Here is a 17010-nt window from a genome sequence, read left to right as displayed (position 1 = left end):
TCAGCCCTAAAAATGATGTGGGATAGGAGGATGAAACATTTTCGTAGATTCAAATCCAATGTTATTGCGAATCGTTCAATGGAGGCCTCGTTAGGCTCGCACAAGGTGACGAAATTCATGTATAAATGAGAGATAAGCGCGTTCGAACACACAAACAAAACTCTTCATCTTTATAATATTACTTATTAGTATAGATATTAGATTCATATTATTTAGATGCAATCTATAAATACATCATACACATCGTATTCCGTTGAAACAAGATGTGGCCCACATTCATAATTTATAAAAAATAAATATATTATAGAGTTTATAGAATAGGTACATAAAATATAGCTACTCTACTAACATATCTATATCCGAGGAGTAGGTATAAGATTAAATACTGATCATCGCCCATTTTCAACGCCTGGTCGCTCCTGCCAAGTCGGTTACAAAAAATGCACAAGTTTTTTACCCAGATTTGATATCTCTACATTCATAAAAAGCTACCGTTACAGTTAACATTGCAAGTTTTCCTTCTATGTTACGATTGATATGTAAAAAAAAAGACGGGTTGCACTCCGGGAGTGCCGGCAGAAGTGAAAACTTGATTATTAACGTTAAGCATGTTTGATATTTTGGAATGGTATCCGTGTTACTTACGCTTTTTCGATCAGGTCACGTGTCCTGACGCGAGTTAAAGATTTTATACCCATTACAGAAAAAGTGCTCAACGCCGCTAAAGAAGTTTTCACTTCAAAAATCATTTTTAGTAAGATTCGCTGTAACATTTCAAGTGTTCTTATAATATGATGTTTATTGTTAAAATCATCAAAAATTGGAATCACAAAAGTTTAAATGAATCATGCTTAGAATTATGGAATTATACTCAAAAGCGTGTACTAGATTGCTTTTCAATACATACTAACTACTATGATAAATTGATAATGTTTTAAAAAACGAGGATTTATTATCCAAATCCAAGCGGAGACAAATCCAACAAACAAATAATTATTACAAAACGTTTGCCTTTAGTAAGAAATACGATAAACTAAACATGCCTAAACACATCATACTAATCTTCAAAATAATTTCTAAATATCTATTACATATAATAAATCTGTAGAAGGGTCAATTCTGTACATTGAAAATATTGAAAAAATAAATAGTAGGGGGTGTTACTGGATCGATACCAAACCCAAATATGTGATAAAAAAAATTTTTGTCTGTCTGTCTGTCTGTCTGTATGTGAAGGCATCACGTGAAAACTAACGGTTCGATTTCGATGAAACTTGGTATAATTATACCTTATTATCCTGGGCATAAAATAGAATACTTTTTATCCCGGAAAAATACGTAGCAAAAAATCTTAATTTTTCCGCGCGGACGGAGTCGCGGGCGGAAGCTAGTTAACTAAATAAATTTTATTTTATTTACAATATCAGAAAACTACCAAAATAGCTAAGAATTTTGCACAAAGCTTTGTCTCTGTACAAATTATCTACTTATATGGCTTAAATGGGTTGAATTTTCCAAGAAAAATACATTTTTATAAATACTGAAATAGAACGGAACTGCACTAATCTTGCCGCTAGTCATATACATGAATACACGGAAGATAAGCTGATATGATATCAACCCTATTTTCTACTATCAGTGCTAAGTAACCACAACCGTATTTGAACAGTTTTAACTTTGCAATAATAACTTCGATCAAATAGCAACCACACATGGAATTATTAAAAAAAATATCACCATTCCTGCTTCTAAAATGTTAAAAGTACATAGTCTCCAAGATGATATATTTATTAGATAATATATATGCATAGATATGCTAATATTATGAATACGAAAATTTTGATGTTTAAAATTTAAATGGATGTATGTTACTCATGTGAGTGTGAATGTTACTCTACTCAGCTATTTTCACATATTATTCGGATTATAATACGAATACGATTATTTTAACGCAAAAAATATTATTCCATGGAAAGGGAAAATAAATAAAAATCTAAATAATTTGAAACGTTAGGTAGGTAGGTACTATTAATAAAGGGGCCAGTAAACCGCCATGTTGTTAAAAACTATAAATGTATACCGATACCCAACATATCTTAAAATCATTGTTTTTCTGTAATATCTACAAAACTACATAGTACTTATCTAAAATAAGATATTAATATTTTAAGAAGTATGTAGATTTTTCTACAAAGGAATTTTTCGTCAAGAAATTCCACTCGAAATAGTTTAATCATGAATCAACAACCTACCATGACGCATTTTACAACTCAATTCGTTATTCGACCAATTTCATTTATCATTAAAATATCGGAAATCGATATCATATTTCCGCGTACTCTCCTTTTTCATAATACTTACCACGCGTCACATTTCCTTTGTGATTCAAAAATTGTATAATCATTATTCAGGTAAAAAAATATCAAAGATATATAATCGCTCCGCGGTTTTACCGCATTGCTCCGCTCTTGTTAGTCCTAGCGTGATGATATATAGCCACATATAGCCTTCTTCCTAACACCGAAAGAATTTTTCAAATCGGACCAGTAGTTCCTGAGATTAGCGCGTTTAAACAAACAAACTCTTCATCTATCTATAATAAGTATAGATAGATGTGCTTTTCTAATATTTATCTATCCTTACTGTCAAAAAGAAAGAAGACAGCTCAACTATTTAAATAAGTATGTAGCCTGTAGGTATTTAATAAGTTCACATTTACTAATAACGGTAAAAAAGGGTCAATAATGAAGAATGAATTAAAACAAATAGTAGGGGAGCCCAGGATGCTAAATGTGGATTTACTCGAGCGTCACGGGAACCTATTATATTATTGGTAGATTAGACCATAGCGAGAAAAAAAGGTCCTATAATGTTTTCACTTTTAGCGGTGGGGAAGGGTTTTTTGATTTTTTTTATTTAAAAAAGAAAAAAATTGGCTTGAAAATACTCAAGCGCGTTAGATATTGATATTTTGCATGCTCCAGGACGTCACTGAAAAAAAGTATACGTTAATCTGACGATTTAAGTGGCGATTTAATCGCTATGAAGAAAGGGTAAAAAATTTAAGTAATATTATTCGAGCGCGTCAGATTAATATATGGGGGGGTTAATTACAATATAAGAAGTCCCCATTTCGCTAATCTGACGATTCGAGCTCAACCTTAGGAAATTATGGATTATTCAAATTTTCCAGCGGGACCCCTGAGCGCACCCACCAACCATAACTGCTCATATTGACTAGAGGTACTAATGAATAGCTAAGGTACCGTCCCTTATAGTAATCTGACGCGCTCGAGTAAATCCCAAAATCCCCTCTTGGGCTCCCCTACTAAAAAGAATAGAGATAAATTATTTACTTTTTGGTTAAAATTCCGCGTTGGAATGGCGTCGGAACTAAAACTAAAATAAAAACAGTATGAATGTTGAACATTTCAGTTTAATAATAATTAGAGGTGATTTTAGTTTCAATTTATTTATTTTAATTAAATTAAATTATTATGTAACTAATCTCTATGTGGAAATACTAAAAATCGTTTCAGTGACAACAAATATAAAATAAAAGATAGATATTGTTAGCTTTAAAAGCTTTTGTAATTTATAACATTAATTAAAATACGGTAATTAAATACATAGTTACCTACGAATGAAATAATTATAGAATTACTATCATGCAAACTAGTTAATCCATTTTATATCCAAATTAGGTACATTTGTGTTGATTTGTCACGTAAGGTTGGCTATTAAAATAGAAATAAATGAAAAATCGTTTATTGCTTCCCATACATTGCCATAGTCACTATAGTGCATACATTATTGTAGTTCTTACTAATATTATATATCTTAAAAAGAAACCAAATAAAAGGCAGCGTTTCAGCTATTTCTATTAAAAATCTGGGAGTATCGGACTCGGACAGCGCTGGTCTGGTCACCAAGAGAATTTTCTATCTTAAAACTAAGTACATTTCATAAATATTCATCCGAATAACAAAAGCTCATTTAACTAAATGATCAAAATTATTCTTGCATAATTATAAAATGCACCAATTTCATAAAGATAATAAAAGCAAGACCACAGTATGGCAAACGATGATCAAATGCTGCAAGAATTTTTGTCTTCAAACTAGTATACATGGCTTCTACCACATCGCTGGACCTCGCAGGCATTGGACTGAGCGGTTAGTGAGGTCCTTCCTACGAATATTATAAATGCGAAAGATTGTGAGGATGTATGTGTATGTATGTATGTTTGTTACTCTTTCACGCAAATACTACTGAACCGATTACAATGAAATTTAGCACACATATAAAGAGTAACTTGGATTAACACATAGGATAGGTTTGTCCCGGAAATCCCACGGGAACGGGAACTATGCGGGTTTTTTCTTTGACAAAGCGGGCGAAGCCGCGGGCCAAAAGCTAGTCATCTAATAAGTCTCATTGTGCATATTATTATGTGCAAAAACTATGTATGTACCATTTTTTACAAATATTGTGTGGACGTAGGAGTACTTAGGTATTTAGTGATTATACCAACTTATATGCATGTCGCCGTATGGTTATAAAAGTCGTCAGATTCTGGCGAGATTAAAAACTATCGATAAATCGTGACCAAGTTGTGTTTATGATTGTTATACCGAATATTTACCTTTCTCAACGTCCGTCATGGGCAGATTGAACCTAATAATGAATGAATGAAGTACTCTTTATTGTACATACACAGTAATAAATTTGTTACATAGTTAAGATAGTAGAAGAGCTATTATAATAGAGATGTACAAAGAGCGGCTTTATCGCTCGTGAGTCGTGAGCTTTCTTCCAAGCAATTCGATAATACTGTGTAGTTTTTAAATAACGTCACCCATTAAACACAATGCCCAATTTAATATCAAAAATAAAGCTTTAAATTATATACAGTATACTATTTTTCGACAAATTAAAATCGCTGGATTCTAATCAAAAGTGTTTACAATTTAACGGTGACATATTACCACATTTGTCTTCTAGATTGATCTGGGTTGGGATAACAGCAGTGTCCCTGTGGGGAGCGATCAGTGTGTCAACGGGGCAGTTCCAGAGATACCGGGATAACCCCACTGTGGTGGCTTTGGATAAGGATTATAAATCTTGGAGGTTCAGTCTGCCTGGGGTTACTGCGTGTGATGAGGTAAATATATACGTATAGGTGACAGGCTCAAAGGCCTAATGTATAACGTCTCAATAATTCTCGCCTTAAATCCAACACATAAAATGTTTCATACTGCAAATATACCTTGTATTTTTCTTTGAAAAACCTTACCAACACAACCTTACTGAAACCTTATAACCTAATCATAAAAATTATTATACGTTTGAAAATTTTCAAGAGTCACAACGATTCATTTTTTGATTCAAATATACTATGAATTGAGTATTTGTCGATAAGAACGTCTCAAACCACACTTATGTACTACTTAAACATTTTCTTATATTTACTTATGTGACATCTATACTCCTACTAGCTGTGCCCCGCGGTTTTACCCGCAGTGCACCGCTCCTGCTGGGCTTAGCGTGATGATATTATATAGCTTATAGCCTTCCTCGTTAAATGATGAGCTATCTAACACTGAAATAATTTTTCACAGCTAGTATTATAATAAGTCAATCTCAATTCAGAAAACGGCCTTAAATTTGTTTCAATTTTAGGATAGAGTAAGCAAAGAAAAGCTTGAAAAGGCGATACAATCTCGTTGGAATGTAAGCCCAGACGATGAAAAATACGAATACTATGCCAAGTTTGTAGATATTGTGGCAAACTCTGACTTTTTCCATCTAGAAAGATATGAGGAGTTTAAAAGTGATCCTAAACTAAATGTGGACCTTTTCAAATTGGTTGTTGAGGTACCTGTGCTTTTAAATAATGATGGAGATAATGTACTTTAACTATCTATTCAAAATCTGAATAATGAAATAAATTTTTAGTAAGTACCTTATTCTTCTTGTTTATCCATAAAAATTGCTCTTTACCCACCTGTGCCTAGAGTAGCGTTACATCTTTGCAGTCCAGTCTAGTCACTTGAATTTATATTTTGTAAAGGTATTGGTTGTCGAATTGCATAATTGACCCACACAAAATATATTTATACTTGTCTTAAAAGCGCAAATCCTAAATATGTTTTCTAATACAACTTTAGTCGGTCATTTTAACCAACAAATACTTCTGCTAGGTGATGCCAGACCAGCACATAGTGATCTCATCATCAGAGCCCATCTCACCTACATGGACGCCGATCATGACGGAGCACGGCGCATGCTACGTCACCAACTCCATCGCTGTGTATGATGCAGCTATCGTGTATGTACCTATCCTTATACTAATTTATTATCATAGATATTATATCATAAATATTAATTACACTATACATAGTACTAGCTGCTCGTCCCAGCTCTGCCTGGGCCGCCTAAGTGATAAAGACTACTTTTTACCGACGGAACATCTCAATCCCATGAATTTTTTTTTTATTGGCAATAGGGAAGCGCTTGACCACAATCTCGCCTGATGTTATGTTGATTAATTCATCAATAATCAAAACAACACGGGGGAACCAGTTAATGTTTAGGTATGCATTTATTCGAAATCGATAACACCGCGACCGCAATAAAACACGATTAATTGGAAATTTCAAATATCAAGATCAATAATTCAATTCTCGTAACACAAGCAAAGTCAAAAAGATTTTCCTCAATTTTGGAACCATTTTATCAGCAGCTGGTCAGCAAGTCTTTACCAATTAAAAAAAAACAATTATTGAGTTTGTAAGTGACATTTTTCTATCCCGGGTCAATACGAGCAATGCCGGGAAAAGCGCCAAGCGATATACCAGGTATATCCGCTCTAATCAAAGGGCTGTATTACAAATTGTAAATCCACTAACTCCATAATTGGATATTGAGTGACGCTTGTTAAATCAGTATTCAGCCTAGTCATCATTTCAATTTCGTCATTCAATGAACGCGAATATTCAATCAAATAGCCGATTCAACCAGATGACAACGACATATCTTCTATACATATAATAAAATCGTAGGAAAGTCAAAACTGTACATTGAATATTTTTTTAAAAGAATACATAATCCATGATCTATAATCGATATAGAAGCCAAAAATATAGTTTTTAGAATTTTTGTCTGTTTGTCTGTTTGTCTGTTTGTCTGTTTGTCTGTTTGTCTGTATGTTTGTCCGAGCTAATCTCGAAAAGTACTGCATAGATTGACTTCAAATTTTGCATGAATATTACTAACAGGTCGTGTGAGGTTTTTTTAAACATATTATCATGCTATCACCTCCGGGGGAGGAGCTGTGAACCTTTACTTTTCTTACGTATTCCGTGAACTACGACAGCGTACAATCTAAAGACTCATGTTTAAATGTTGTTTTTGAGTAAGCCATGCTATTATCTAGCTTTACACTATAAAAACTACGTCATTTACGTAATTTGGGCAGAGAAACTGTTTAATGAATCTTAGTACTATAAAGACAAATTTGATTCAGCGCCATCTATGAGATTTCGTAAAAATCAAATCAATTTACATGTTAACACTACTGAACACAATGTTAAAAATTAATAATTTAAATATAATTATGTTATTTATTTATTTAACTCTTTAACCCATAATAAATCTTCCCTTCCCTATAAGGTGCGCTTATATAATTCGTGTGAATATACTACATTTTTAAAAGTGAGGGTAGATGTATATTATTTTAAGTCAAACTAGACACCATTACAGTTAATCTAATATTGATTGTGTTCATTGGTTACATTTTTAAAAATCTTCGTGTTTTAATAATTCGATCACGAGGCGGGACTCTAATACAAAAAGGTTAGTTCGTTGATAATTATTATTCCTTCATCATTTACATGTTGTTAGTAAAAATATACTTTGACTGTTAATACTTTTGTTCAGTATTTATCTGTATGATTATTGCTTGGTAATTAATATATTTTCATGTCGTATACCTAATTATAAACATAAGTGTGATGTGAAACTAGCTGGATTTATTTTTACACACTCACAGTCTTATATTTTGTGTTAATGTTAAAATAGTATTAATAGTGTAAATCATAATATTTTTTCAAAGTTAAAAATATTTCCTTTTTTCTGATGGTGTTGCCATCGAATTAAACCGCGCTGTCGTTTCGTTCACAAAAAGTCATGTTATTAGGACCGAATATGTAGCCGCCTCAACTTACGGAAACGAGAGTAACCTGCGTTGTCTGTTAGTTATTATATAGTCGAATTTAACGTTACATGGAAATTGGAATCTAAATATATGTATACCTACTTATATTAAATCTGTAGAGGTCAATTCTGCACATGAAATATATTTCCTAAATAACTATCACGAGGTGATTAGAGATCGATATCGACGTCAAAAATGTTTGTCCGTCTGTCTGTCTGTATAACCGTTATAGAAACAAAAACTACTCGACGGATTTAAACGAAACTTGGTACAATTATTTTTCATATTCGTGAGCAGAGCAGCAACTCCATTTTTAAGCTTTCGTCGCGTGTGCGTTCTTAATGCGTGTATCTTAATGGTTAAAGCTACACAGAAATCAAGTATGAAAGAAATGTTCTCCATATTATATAAAAAATATCTCCCGACATCATAAATGTCTATCTTTTATGGTTGAGCTTAGGAGTTCAAAGCTTTCTGATTATATTTGTCTACTAGCTGTCCCCGCGACTTCGTTCGCGTGGAATAGTGACTATGGGACCTATGACCATGGGCTCAGGGTGGGGCAACAATAAAAAATCATTTTTATTTTCATGCTCCCACTCCCGCGCCCACTCGCACTCCCACGCCATATGCCACGTTCAGTCCCAATCCCACGCCCACGCCCACTCCCCTTCACAATTAGTACCTACCAGATCAAAGCCAGGGTAAGCGCCCCACCCAGCCCCACCGTGGCTACGCCCATGCTGAATTACTACTTAACATACAATTATTGAGTAAATACGTACTACCATAAATAATTAAAAGAATTGTTATTAAAATTTCTTACTAAACTGAGCTAAAAAACTTACGTACCAAATTATTAAAGAAAATCAAGAAATGAAATGCCTAACCTATACCAAATAGTTACTACATATTGTAATTAAAAATTATGATTAGTATATAATATCGAAAATCAAAAAAGAAATGCCTAACTAATTCTACGTAAAATTTCTTTTGAATTATGTCATATTATTTTTTAGGAACCAGGGGGGGGGGGGGGAGAGGAGCAAATTCTATTTCCTTCCTTTCTTAAACGGATGTTTTTAATAATCTATGGTGTAGCCAGTAGCCACTGATCAGCTTAATCGATACTCAGTTTTTATCAAATCCAGAAACAAATCCAAATTAGATCTTTCCTGTCTCACGCACGTAACTAAAGGCTGAAGAGAGAGAGAGCACGTAACTAAACCGTTTAGACGAAGAAAAGTGTATAGAAAAAGGAATAAATAATTTCATAAACTTCCCGACGATCTTTAAAAATAAATTATAACTTTCATTTTTTTCATTCCCACTTTTACCCCTATGTAGGTATAATAAGTGGATGAACCAATTTTGATACACTTTATCTAAGAACCAGCGTCGGAAAATATTCTGCCTAACAAAAAAAACCGCATCTAATTCGGTTTACCTGTTAGCCAGCTACGGTGCCATAGACTGACACACACACACACACACAGAAATACATAGCGGTCAAACACATAACACCAGTCTTTTTGCGTCGGGGGTTAAAAATATAATACGACATAATTTAAAGGACATTTTATGTGGAAAATTTACCTATACACCAGGGTAGATAATTTTTGAAACAAAAAAAAATCGCAGTAGGATGAAACCCATTAGAAAAGGATATGATAAAAATGTAAGGAAAAATAAATTACGGTCAATCGGAGTTCGGGAAGTGGGAGGGGGAGAGCTTTTAAGAGAAAAAAATGGTTTCTCTCGATTTCTCGATAATAATAACACCTGCTAATTTTTTTCTACATATTTTAATTGTACAGACATCACTTTTCCACAATTTTATTATATGTATTGATGATGATGATTGAGATTATAACACTCTTAGTCCGTTTTAATTTTTATTCACCCGCATCAGTGCCACCTAAAAAATCTTTATATATCGAAATTCAAGCAAAGTTAAGAAAATGAGAAATAAGAGTTCTCAAGGATCGTTAGAGATAAGAGGCTTACTATTGACCGAAAACAACATGTGTTATGCCGAACCTGAAACCGCTTCACAACGAGAATTGCGGCTCACAGCTGACCGCGAACGGCATGTACTATCCTGTGAGACCGAAACCTTCACTGAGGGTATATATGACGTCTCACAGCTGATCGCAAATGGCATATTGTACTATCCCGTGAGACCGAAACCCTCACTGAGAGGGAATTACGTCTCACAGCTGATCACGATCGTCATATTTTATCTCGAGAATTCTGAAACTTTTACTCAATATGAAGACCGTTTGACAAATAATAGGGTGCACCATAATATTATTCGATCTCTCGAAGATGAACATGAGCATAAGCAATGACTAGAGTAGGGACGCGAATATTACCATTATTTGAGACAAGAACGATTAATAAGTTTGTTTAATGAAAGATTAAGAATTGAAACTATTGGTCTCTTTAAACGGACGAATATCGAGAGGCCCGTCTTATTGCAGACAGATTTCGACATAGTCTTAATGACTTAGAGGTAAACATAGAAGATCAATCTACAAATTCGGTGGTGTGGTCCGACAAAATAATATAAAAGTGGGTTTGCTTATAACCTCACAATTGATTACAGATCATCTTCTGTATAGGTGATATTAACGTAGTATGTTCTTTTTGTAATGCTTTAAAGTGGAGTAAGGAGTCGGCTTTCGTTTGAAGATACGCCGGAACCTTTGAAATCACTACTTTTAAGTTTTAGAGGAACATGTGCAATCTAAACAGTTCTTAGACAATATTAGCTCTTATAGTATTGCGTTTTAAATGATCCTTTGGTGCTCAACAATTATCAGATGCTCCTTTCATTCTTACTTTTAAGATACAAGGTCAATAGGATCCCTTTTGCCTGAAGGCCAACCTAAGTTTCTTTAAATATATTTTGTATTCGACTACGACGAATAATCGAATACAAGAAATCAATATTTCTCGAATTTAAAACTGAACTCATTTCACAATTTTAGAACATGTTAATTCATCAGGTTAATCCGTATATATGCGTTTTAAATCGACATTAGAAGCTTTTCCTCAAGATGGTGATATTAATATAAAATTGGTATAAATGCCGATAGACGGAAGTCTATCAGCACTCAGGAATTCCCTGAGCGTGTTATAACGCCCAGGCCGCAGTATTACAATTTTTCCTACAGTAGGGCGACGAATGTATTTTCGCATAGCAACGGAGGGGAACTCGTGGGGGGTAAAGTGACGCGGACCACGTACCACAAACATGTTTAGTTTGTGGTACCGAGCGCGAAAGAAAGTCATCGTGTTTTTAATAAAGTTACTATGTAAACTAACGTAATTTATTACTTAGGTACATATTCTATAATGGTGCGCTCAAACTGTTAATCTACATTTAATTTAGATTATTATTTTAATTACTAAGAAATATAGAATTTAAATCACATTCATTCATGTTTTCCTCAGATATTCGATGTCTATGATTTTCGATGATTTTAAGATTTTCTTATCAGAGTATTCAATTTTAATGTAGTTAAATTTTATAAGAGACAATTAAGAACATTCAAAAATAAAGTGTCACGTATTTTTTTTAAACGACGAATGACGAAAAACGACCGAATCGCGGACGAAGTCGCGGGCAACAGCTAGTTATATATAAAATTCTCGTGTCACAATGTTAGTCTGCATACCTACTCCTCCGAAACGGGTGGACCGATTCTCATGAAATTTTCTGTGCATATCGGGTAAGTCTGAGAATCGGCCAACATCTATTTTTCATATGTACCACGGGCGAAGCCGGGGTGGGCCGCTAGTATTGTATAAAAATATGTCAATTTATTTTCCATAATATATCCATAATTTTATTTTTCAGAAAGCCCCATCCGAACACGACCAAAGACATGCCATTCACTTGCCAATATTCTATGGGGTTATGTTTTATCATGTTTGTCTTGAATAGTAACGCCCACGTAAGTATTATTAAAATAATAAAAAGACCTGTGGCACTCGGGGACTGCCGCGGTAAAGCTATTGCATGCTATGCCTTCAAGCCACACCTCCGCCCGTCGGAGTGTGGAGCGTGAGGTTTTTCGTTACTAAATTTCTGGATTCGGTCCCCGCGCTCAAGGCCCGCGATAGAAGCTATGCAATAGCTTAAAAATTATAGGCACTAGGGCAAACACCCCTTACTATGTACAAGATCAAACACAAGCGATGATTCCTCCTCAAAATATTCATTGGGATATTAACATCTTATTTAGTGTTGAAACTTGAAAGTATTACCGTGTAAGTATTGTATAGTTGTATATGTCTCTTTGAAAACTCTGCCTAATGCACGCGTAAGCAGAGTTTTGCTTCGGACAATAATTTTTGTAAGTCTAGTTGTTTATATTAACTCATAAGTCCACTTATAATTACGTACTTAACTTCTCGATTGAAAGAGCCTTATAAAAATACCATATACATATCTACATATAATTACCATATACTTACTATAATTGTACACATAAACCAAAAATTCCAGTTCTTCGTTCACTCTCCATACGACATAGCTGACACTTCGAACCCTCCATCCACAATAATACCCTTCTTGAATCGCTTCACCTATCTAACCGTTACGGAGACACGAGCGGGACAGGGTGTGAGAGAGTTGTCTCCTCGACGTCGAGCCTGTCTGTATACTGATGAAAGCAGTGGGAATATGACGGTAAATAATTGACTGTATAAATCCGGATTTCCTTTTAACTAAAATCTTAATAATTAACTATTAACCTAATTATTATCCTCCTTATCCTTTTAACCTTTCTGAATCCTATGATTGTTTTATCCTGCTACCATATTGATACTTCTACTACCATCCTAATAGTCTCTATTACTCCTGCTTTTTCTGCTCAATATACCATAATATACTAAGAATAGCTATCGCCTTCCTATCTTTCGTAATGTTCTACTAGTGCTGTCCTACTTATATTTTGTATGCAGTATTCATGAACTTTAGGTATACAGCACGCACATGTGTCGCTTAGGATGCAGAAGTCGTCTCGCAGTGAAGCTATGCGGCTGTCAGCCATTTTACTATTTTTATGAAGGTAATTTTTACGAAGATGAAATATTTTTTGAAATCAATCCAGTTGTTCCTGATTAGCGTGTTCAAACAAACAAACTTTTTCAACTTTGTCATTACATAGTTTATAACAAAGTCGCTTCCCGCTCTCTGTGTGTGCTTGTTTATATTAATATGAACACGCATTCTTTAAAAATAAAGAAAAAAAATGATTGCCAGAACACTGAATATTAATTTAAGATTAAATCACGCAAACATATGTAAAAAGCATTTGAATGCTTTAAAACAATATCAAATGAAACTTATACTACAGGTGGTAAGCCGTGCACTCCTGCAGGCATGTGGTGCCTCTCCAGATATTCAAGAGACTTAGCCAACTTCGCAGGAATGAAGTGCAAATGTAGCCCGCTGTGTTTGGACTCCTTGTTTCGTGAAAGCACCACTGAGAATAGAGTATGGTGGGTTATTAATTATTATGGTTTTTAACCGACTTCAAAAAAAGGAAAAGTAAAAAATAAAAACATTTGATATTATTAATTGCTACATATTATTTAGATGTGCTAAAGATAGAAAATAGGTTTGAAGTCGGTGACAAGCACTAAGCACTTAGTATTAAGCCCGTGTAAGTCGGAAAGTTTTAGGTACATTGGCTTGGCACCGACATCAAACCTATTTAATAAATAGTACATCTAAATAATATGTAGTAATAATTAATAATATCAAATCTTTCTTATTTTTTTACTTTTCCGTTTTTGAAGTCGGTTTTTTCAACGTACTTAGTTATTTTTATGTTGAAGTTTTGTTTATGAACTGTTTATGGTATCTTTTAACGTAATAACTTGATTTATTACTAATATTTTTCTTTCAGGGAAAAGAACTTGTTTCACGGCGCGGGCGCCATTCGTCTCACGGTATATTCACCGCGCCTGCGCTATACAAGGGAAATCGTGTTCCATTTTGAGGATTTAGTCGGTAATAACTTCCACTAAAATACAAAAAAAATACGTGTGGCACTCGAGGACTGCCGCGGTAAAGCTATTGCATAGCATCTCACCGCTGTGCCGGTTGGAGTAGGGTGTGCTAGGTTTTTTCGTTACGGAATTTTTATATTCTGTCGCCGCGATCAAAGTCTGAGATAAAAGCTATGCAATAGCTTACAAGAATCCGACTTTATTGATCATTCAAATTATATATTAACACTAAATCACGCTATTTACTAAGTAGGTATATATCTAGGTAGCATCTGTATGATCTATTAGACACACATAATATAAAATAGGTAGGTATACTATTTTTTGCCCGCAGCTTCACGAGCGTCTGGATACATACGCATACAATAAATTTAATAATTAAAATCGGTCATGTTTATGTAGTACAAAAATATCCATGCAATAATCATGACATTTCGTTAATTTTAATGTTTTAGTGTCATTTGGCGGTGCAGCTGGTCTCTTCCTCGGTGCCAGCTTCATCAGCTTTGTGGAGATCATTTACTTCCTTTTGGAGAGATTCTGCTATACATTCGCAACTACGAAGTCAGATACGATTCAGGTACGCATGACTGCAATTATTTATTAGTTCTATAAGTATTGTATAGCATTCAACTGTATAAAAAGGTTTTTTTTTTCAGGAATATAATAAAAAAGCGATCATTCAGTATTACGACAAGAAAACTTTTCATGAAAATCAACTTCAAGAAATAGCTCTCACTTTAAAAAGCCGAAAACATTTTAAATATTGAAAAACACGTGTGAATTTTAATTGCATTAATGTCTAAATCATAAAAATATGTCCTGCAGTATTATAAGCACTAATAAAAATATAAAACCTTATCTGTGTTTAAAATCGATTGTTAATCTGTGATCACGTGTCAACATGCGTGTCAATCAACGATATCATCTGTGGCCTAATTTTGGCGGGAATAGCGTGACAGCTCATTGTTATAATATTGTCCACAGTCCTCATAACATGAGTCATGGAAATCGATAAATTCATGCAAGGCAGCATAAGTGAATACTCATGTCCCCTAATTTACTTTCAGACAAGTAGAAATGAAACAAAAAGTAACTGTACACTTTAAACTTGTTTATTTAATACAATATTTATAAAACATTACACTACTTAGTACATTTTAAAATATTAAGAGAACGCTACGCCAAAATTTGCCCCGAAATTTTAGTCATATGACTTTATGGGTAATTTTATGTATATAGGTATCGACTGTAAAAAAAGTATTAGTTATATCTTTCAGGTATGATATTTTAACACCATTTAGTCTTCTCTATAATGTTCTTTGTTGGCAAGTTAAAAAACTGCAATAATCGAGTTCTTAATATTTATGGAAAACAATTTAAAAAATAAGCGTGAAAAGAAACTCGACGAAAATTAACCAATAACAATGAACACATTGGGACTATTTATATTTTAGTTCTATATTTTGGTTTATAATAAATAACAAGAGGAAACAAATGTTACAAGAAAATTGTTTATTTCTTCATAACAATGCAATACTAAGAAAACCTTTTACGATGAATGCCTATCACAAGTTTTCTGATGTGTTACACATTGGCCATAAAAAAATATGAGTGTTTTAGGAAAAAACTGACTTTTACAAACATATTAAGTATTAAAAAAATAACACTTGAATTTGCGATATGTCTTTGTAATCATATACAAAACTGTAGAATTAACTTCACAAATACTATGAAATAAATAAAAAAGAGTAATCTTCTTACAAGTATATTGGTTTATATCAGACTTAATGTACCATCAAAACTATCTGTAATACAAAGCATAAAGTATGTTTGTTATATATTATTTTCAGCAGAACGTTTATAAATTCATATTGAGTAACAAAACATGCCTCTACAGCGTTACAAAAACATCTAAATTGCTTGATCTACACATTTACTATATATATTTACAAGTATTCCTTGGTATAACTTGTGACAAAATTTATGGCATTCAAAATTCTTAAAGATCAAAGTTCACCAGAAATCCGCCATAAATTTTGTCACGGTGTATAATAAGGAACAAATTTAACTAATAAAAACAAGTTTAACAAAATATTAGACAGCTCCTGTCTTAGATTGTTTCTAGGACATTCTAGATGGAGTGCAAATTAATAAAGGTTTCGATAAAGAACACTTTAAAACCCTTTACATAATAAATTGTGTCTTCATAGTGAAAGAATGGGTTATAAAAATTAATGGTCAAATAGTATTAATATGAATTTTTTTATTTGGTTTTGTATAATCCCTTTTTTGTATCCCATAATTTCACTGATCAAATCATCTTTATTTACACTGCTCATTAGTACAAAGTATGCCTTGCTGATTTTGGCTTGACCTATGTCATGTCAAAAATAACGTGGTCTATCCAACAAAAGGATATCTGAGTAGCTTCTTAGCTGGTTATTTTGGTCATAATAATGTATGTAATTGATATAATTTATTTAAACTTAAAAAAAAATCCTCAGTTTCTTTAAGATGCCTGAACCGATTTCGAAAATTCTAGTTTTCATTGAAAGAGTAAGTATAGTTGGTCCCATGATCATCAGGTCAGGGTCTGATCATGGAATAATGGAAAAATGAAAACTCTTCATTCATTTTTTATTGTTCTAGACAACTTGAAGGTGGTTTTTAGTTTTTTGTTAAAACAGAATTAGTATTTGTCACACAGGAATTCTATTTGTTACTATATCAAAACTTTGATATTCTTCATTTTCCAAAACTTC

General features: G+C 33.4%; 1 protein-coding gene across 1 annotated transcript; it reads left to right on the top strand.

Annotated features, from left to right (window-relative positions):
* Nucleotides 1-4035: 4035 nt before the first annotated feature.
* Nucleotides 4036-15028, top strand: LOC149896003 (pickpocket protein 19-like). Its single transcript, XM_090117814.1, has 11 exons — nucleotides 4036-4175; nucleotides 5005-5164; nucleotides 5683-5877; nucleotides 6204-6331; nucleotides 12084-12180; nucleotides 12735-12917; nucleotides 13209-13299; nucleotides 13588-13732; nucleotides 14143-14246; nucleotides 14701-14825; nucleotides 14905-15028. Exons 1-11 carry the CDS (start codon nucleotides 4036-4038, stop codon nucleotides 15013-15015), a joined length of 1479 nt encoding a protein of 492 aa, XP_089973940.1. The 3' UTR covers nucleotides 15016-15028.
* Nucleotides 15029-17010: the final 1982 nt, after the last annotated feature.

Source organism: Colias eurytheme, chromosome 29 (genome assembly GCF_061535395.1).
Source record: "Colias eurytheme isolate Ceu_HAF_F1 chromosome 29, ilColEury1 Martin Lab GWU primary, whole genome shotgun sequence".
In the NCBI taxonomy this organism is placed as follows: domain Eukaryota; kingdom Metazoa; phylum Arthropoda; class Insecta; order Lepidoptera; family Pieridae; genus Colias; species Colias eurytheme.
The sequence above is the reverse complement of the archived record's forward strand: the minus strand, read 5'-3'. Positions and strand labels throughout refer to the sequence as shown.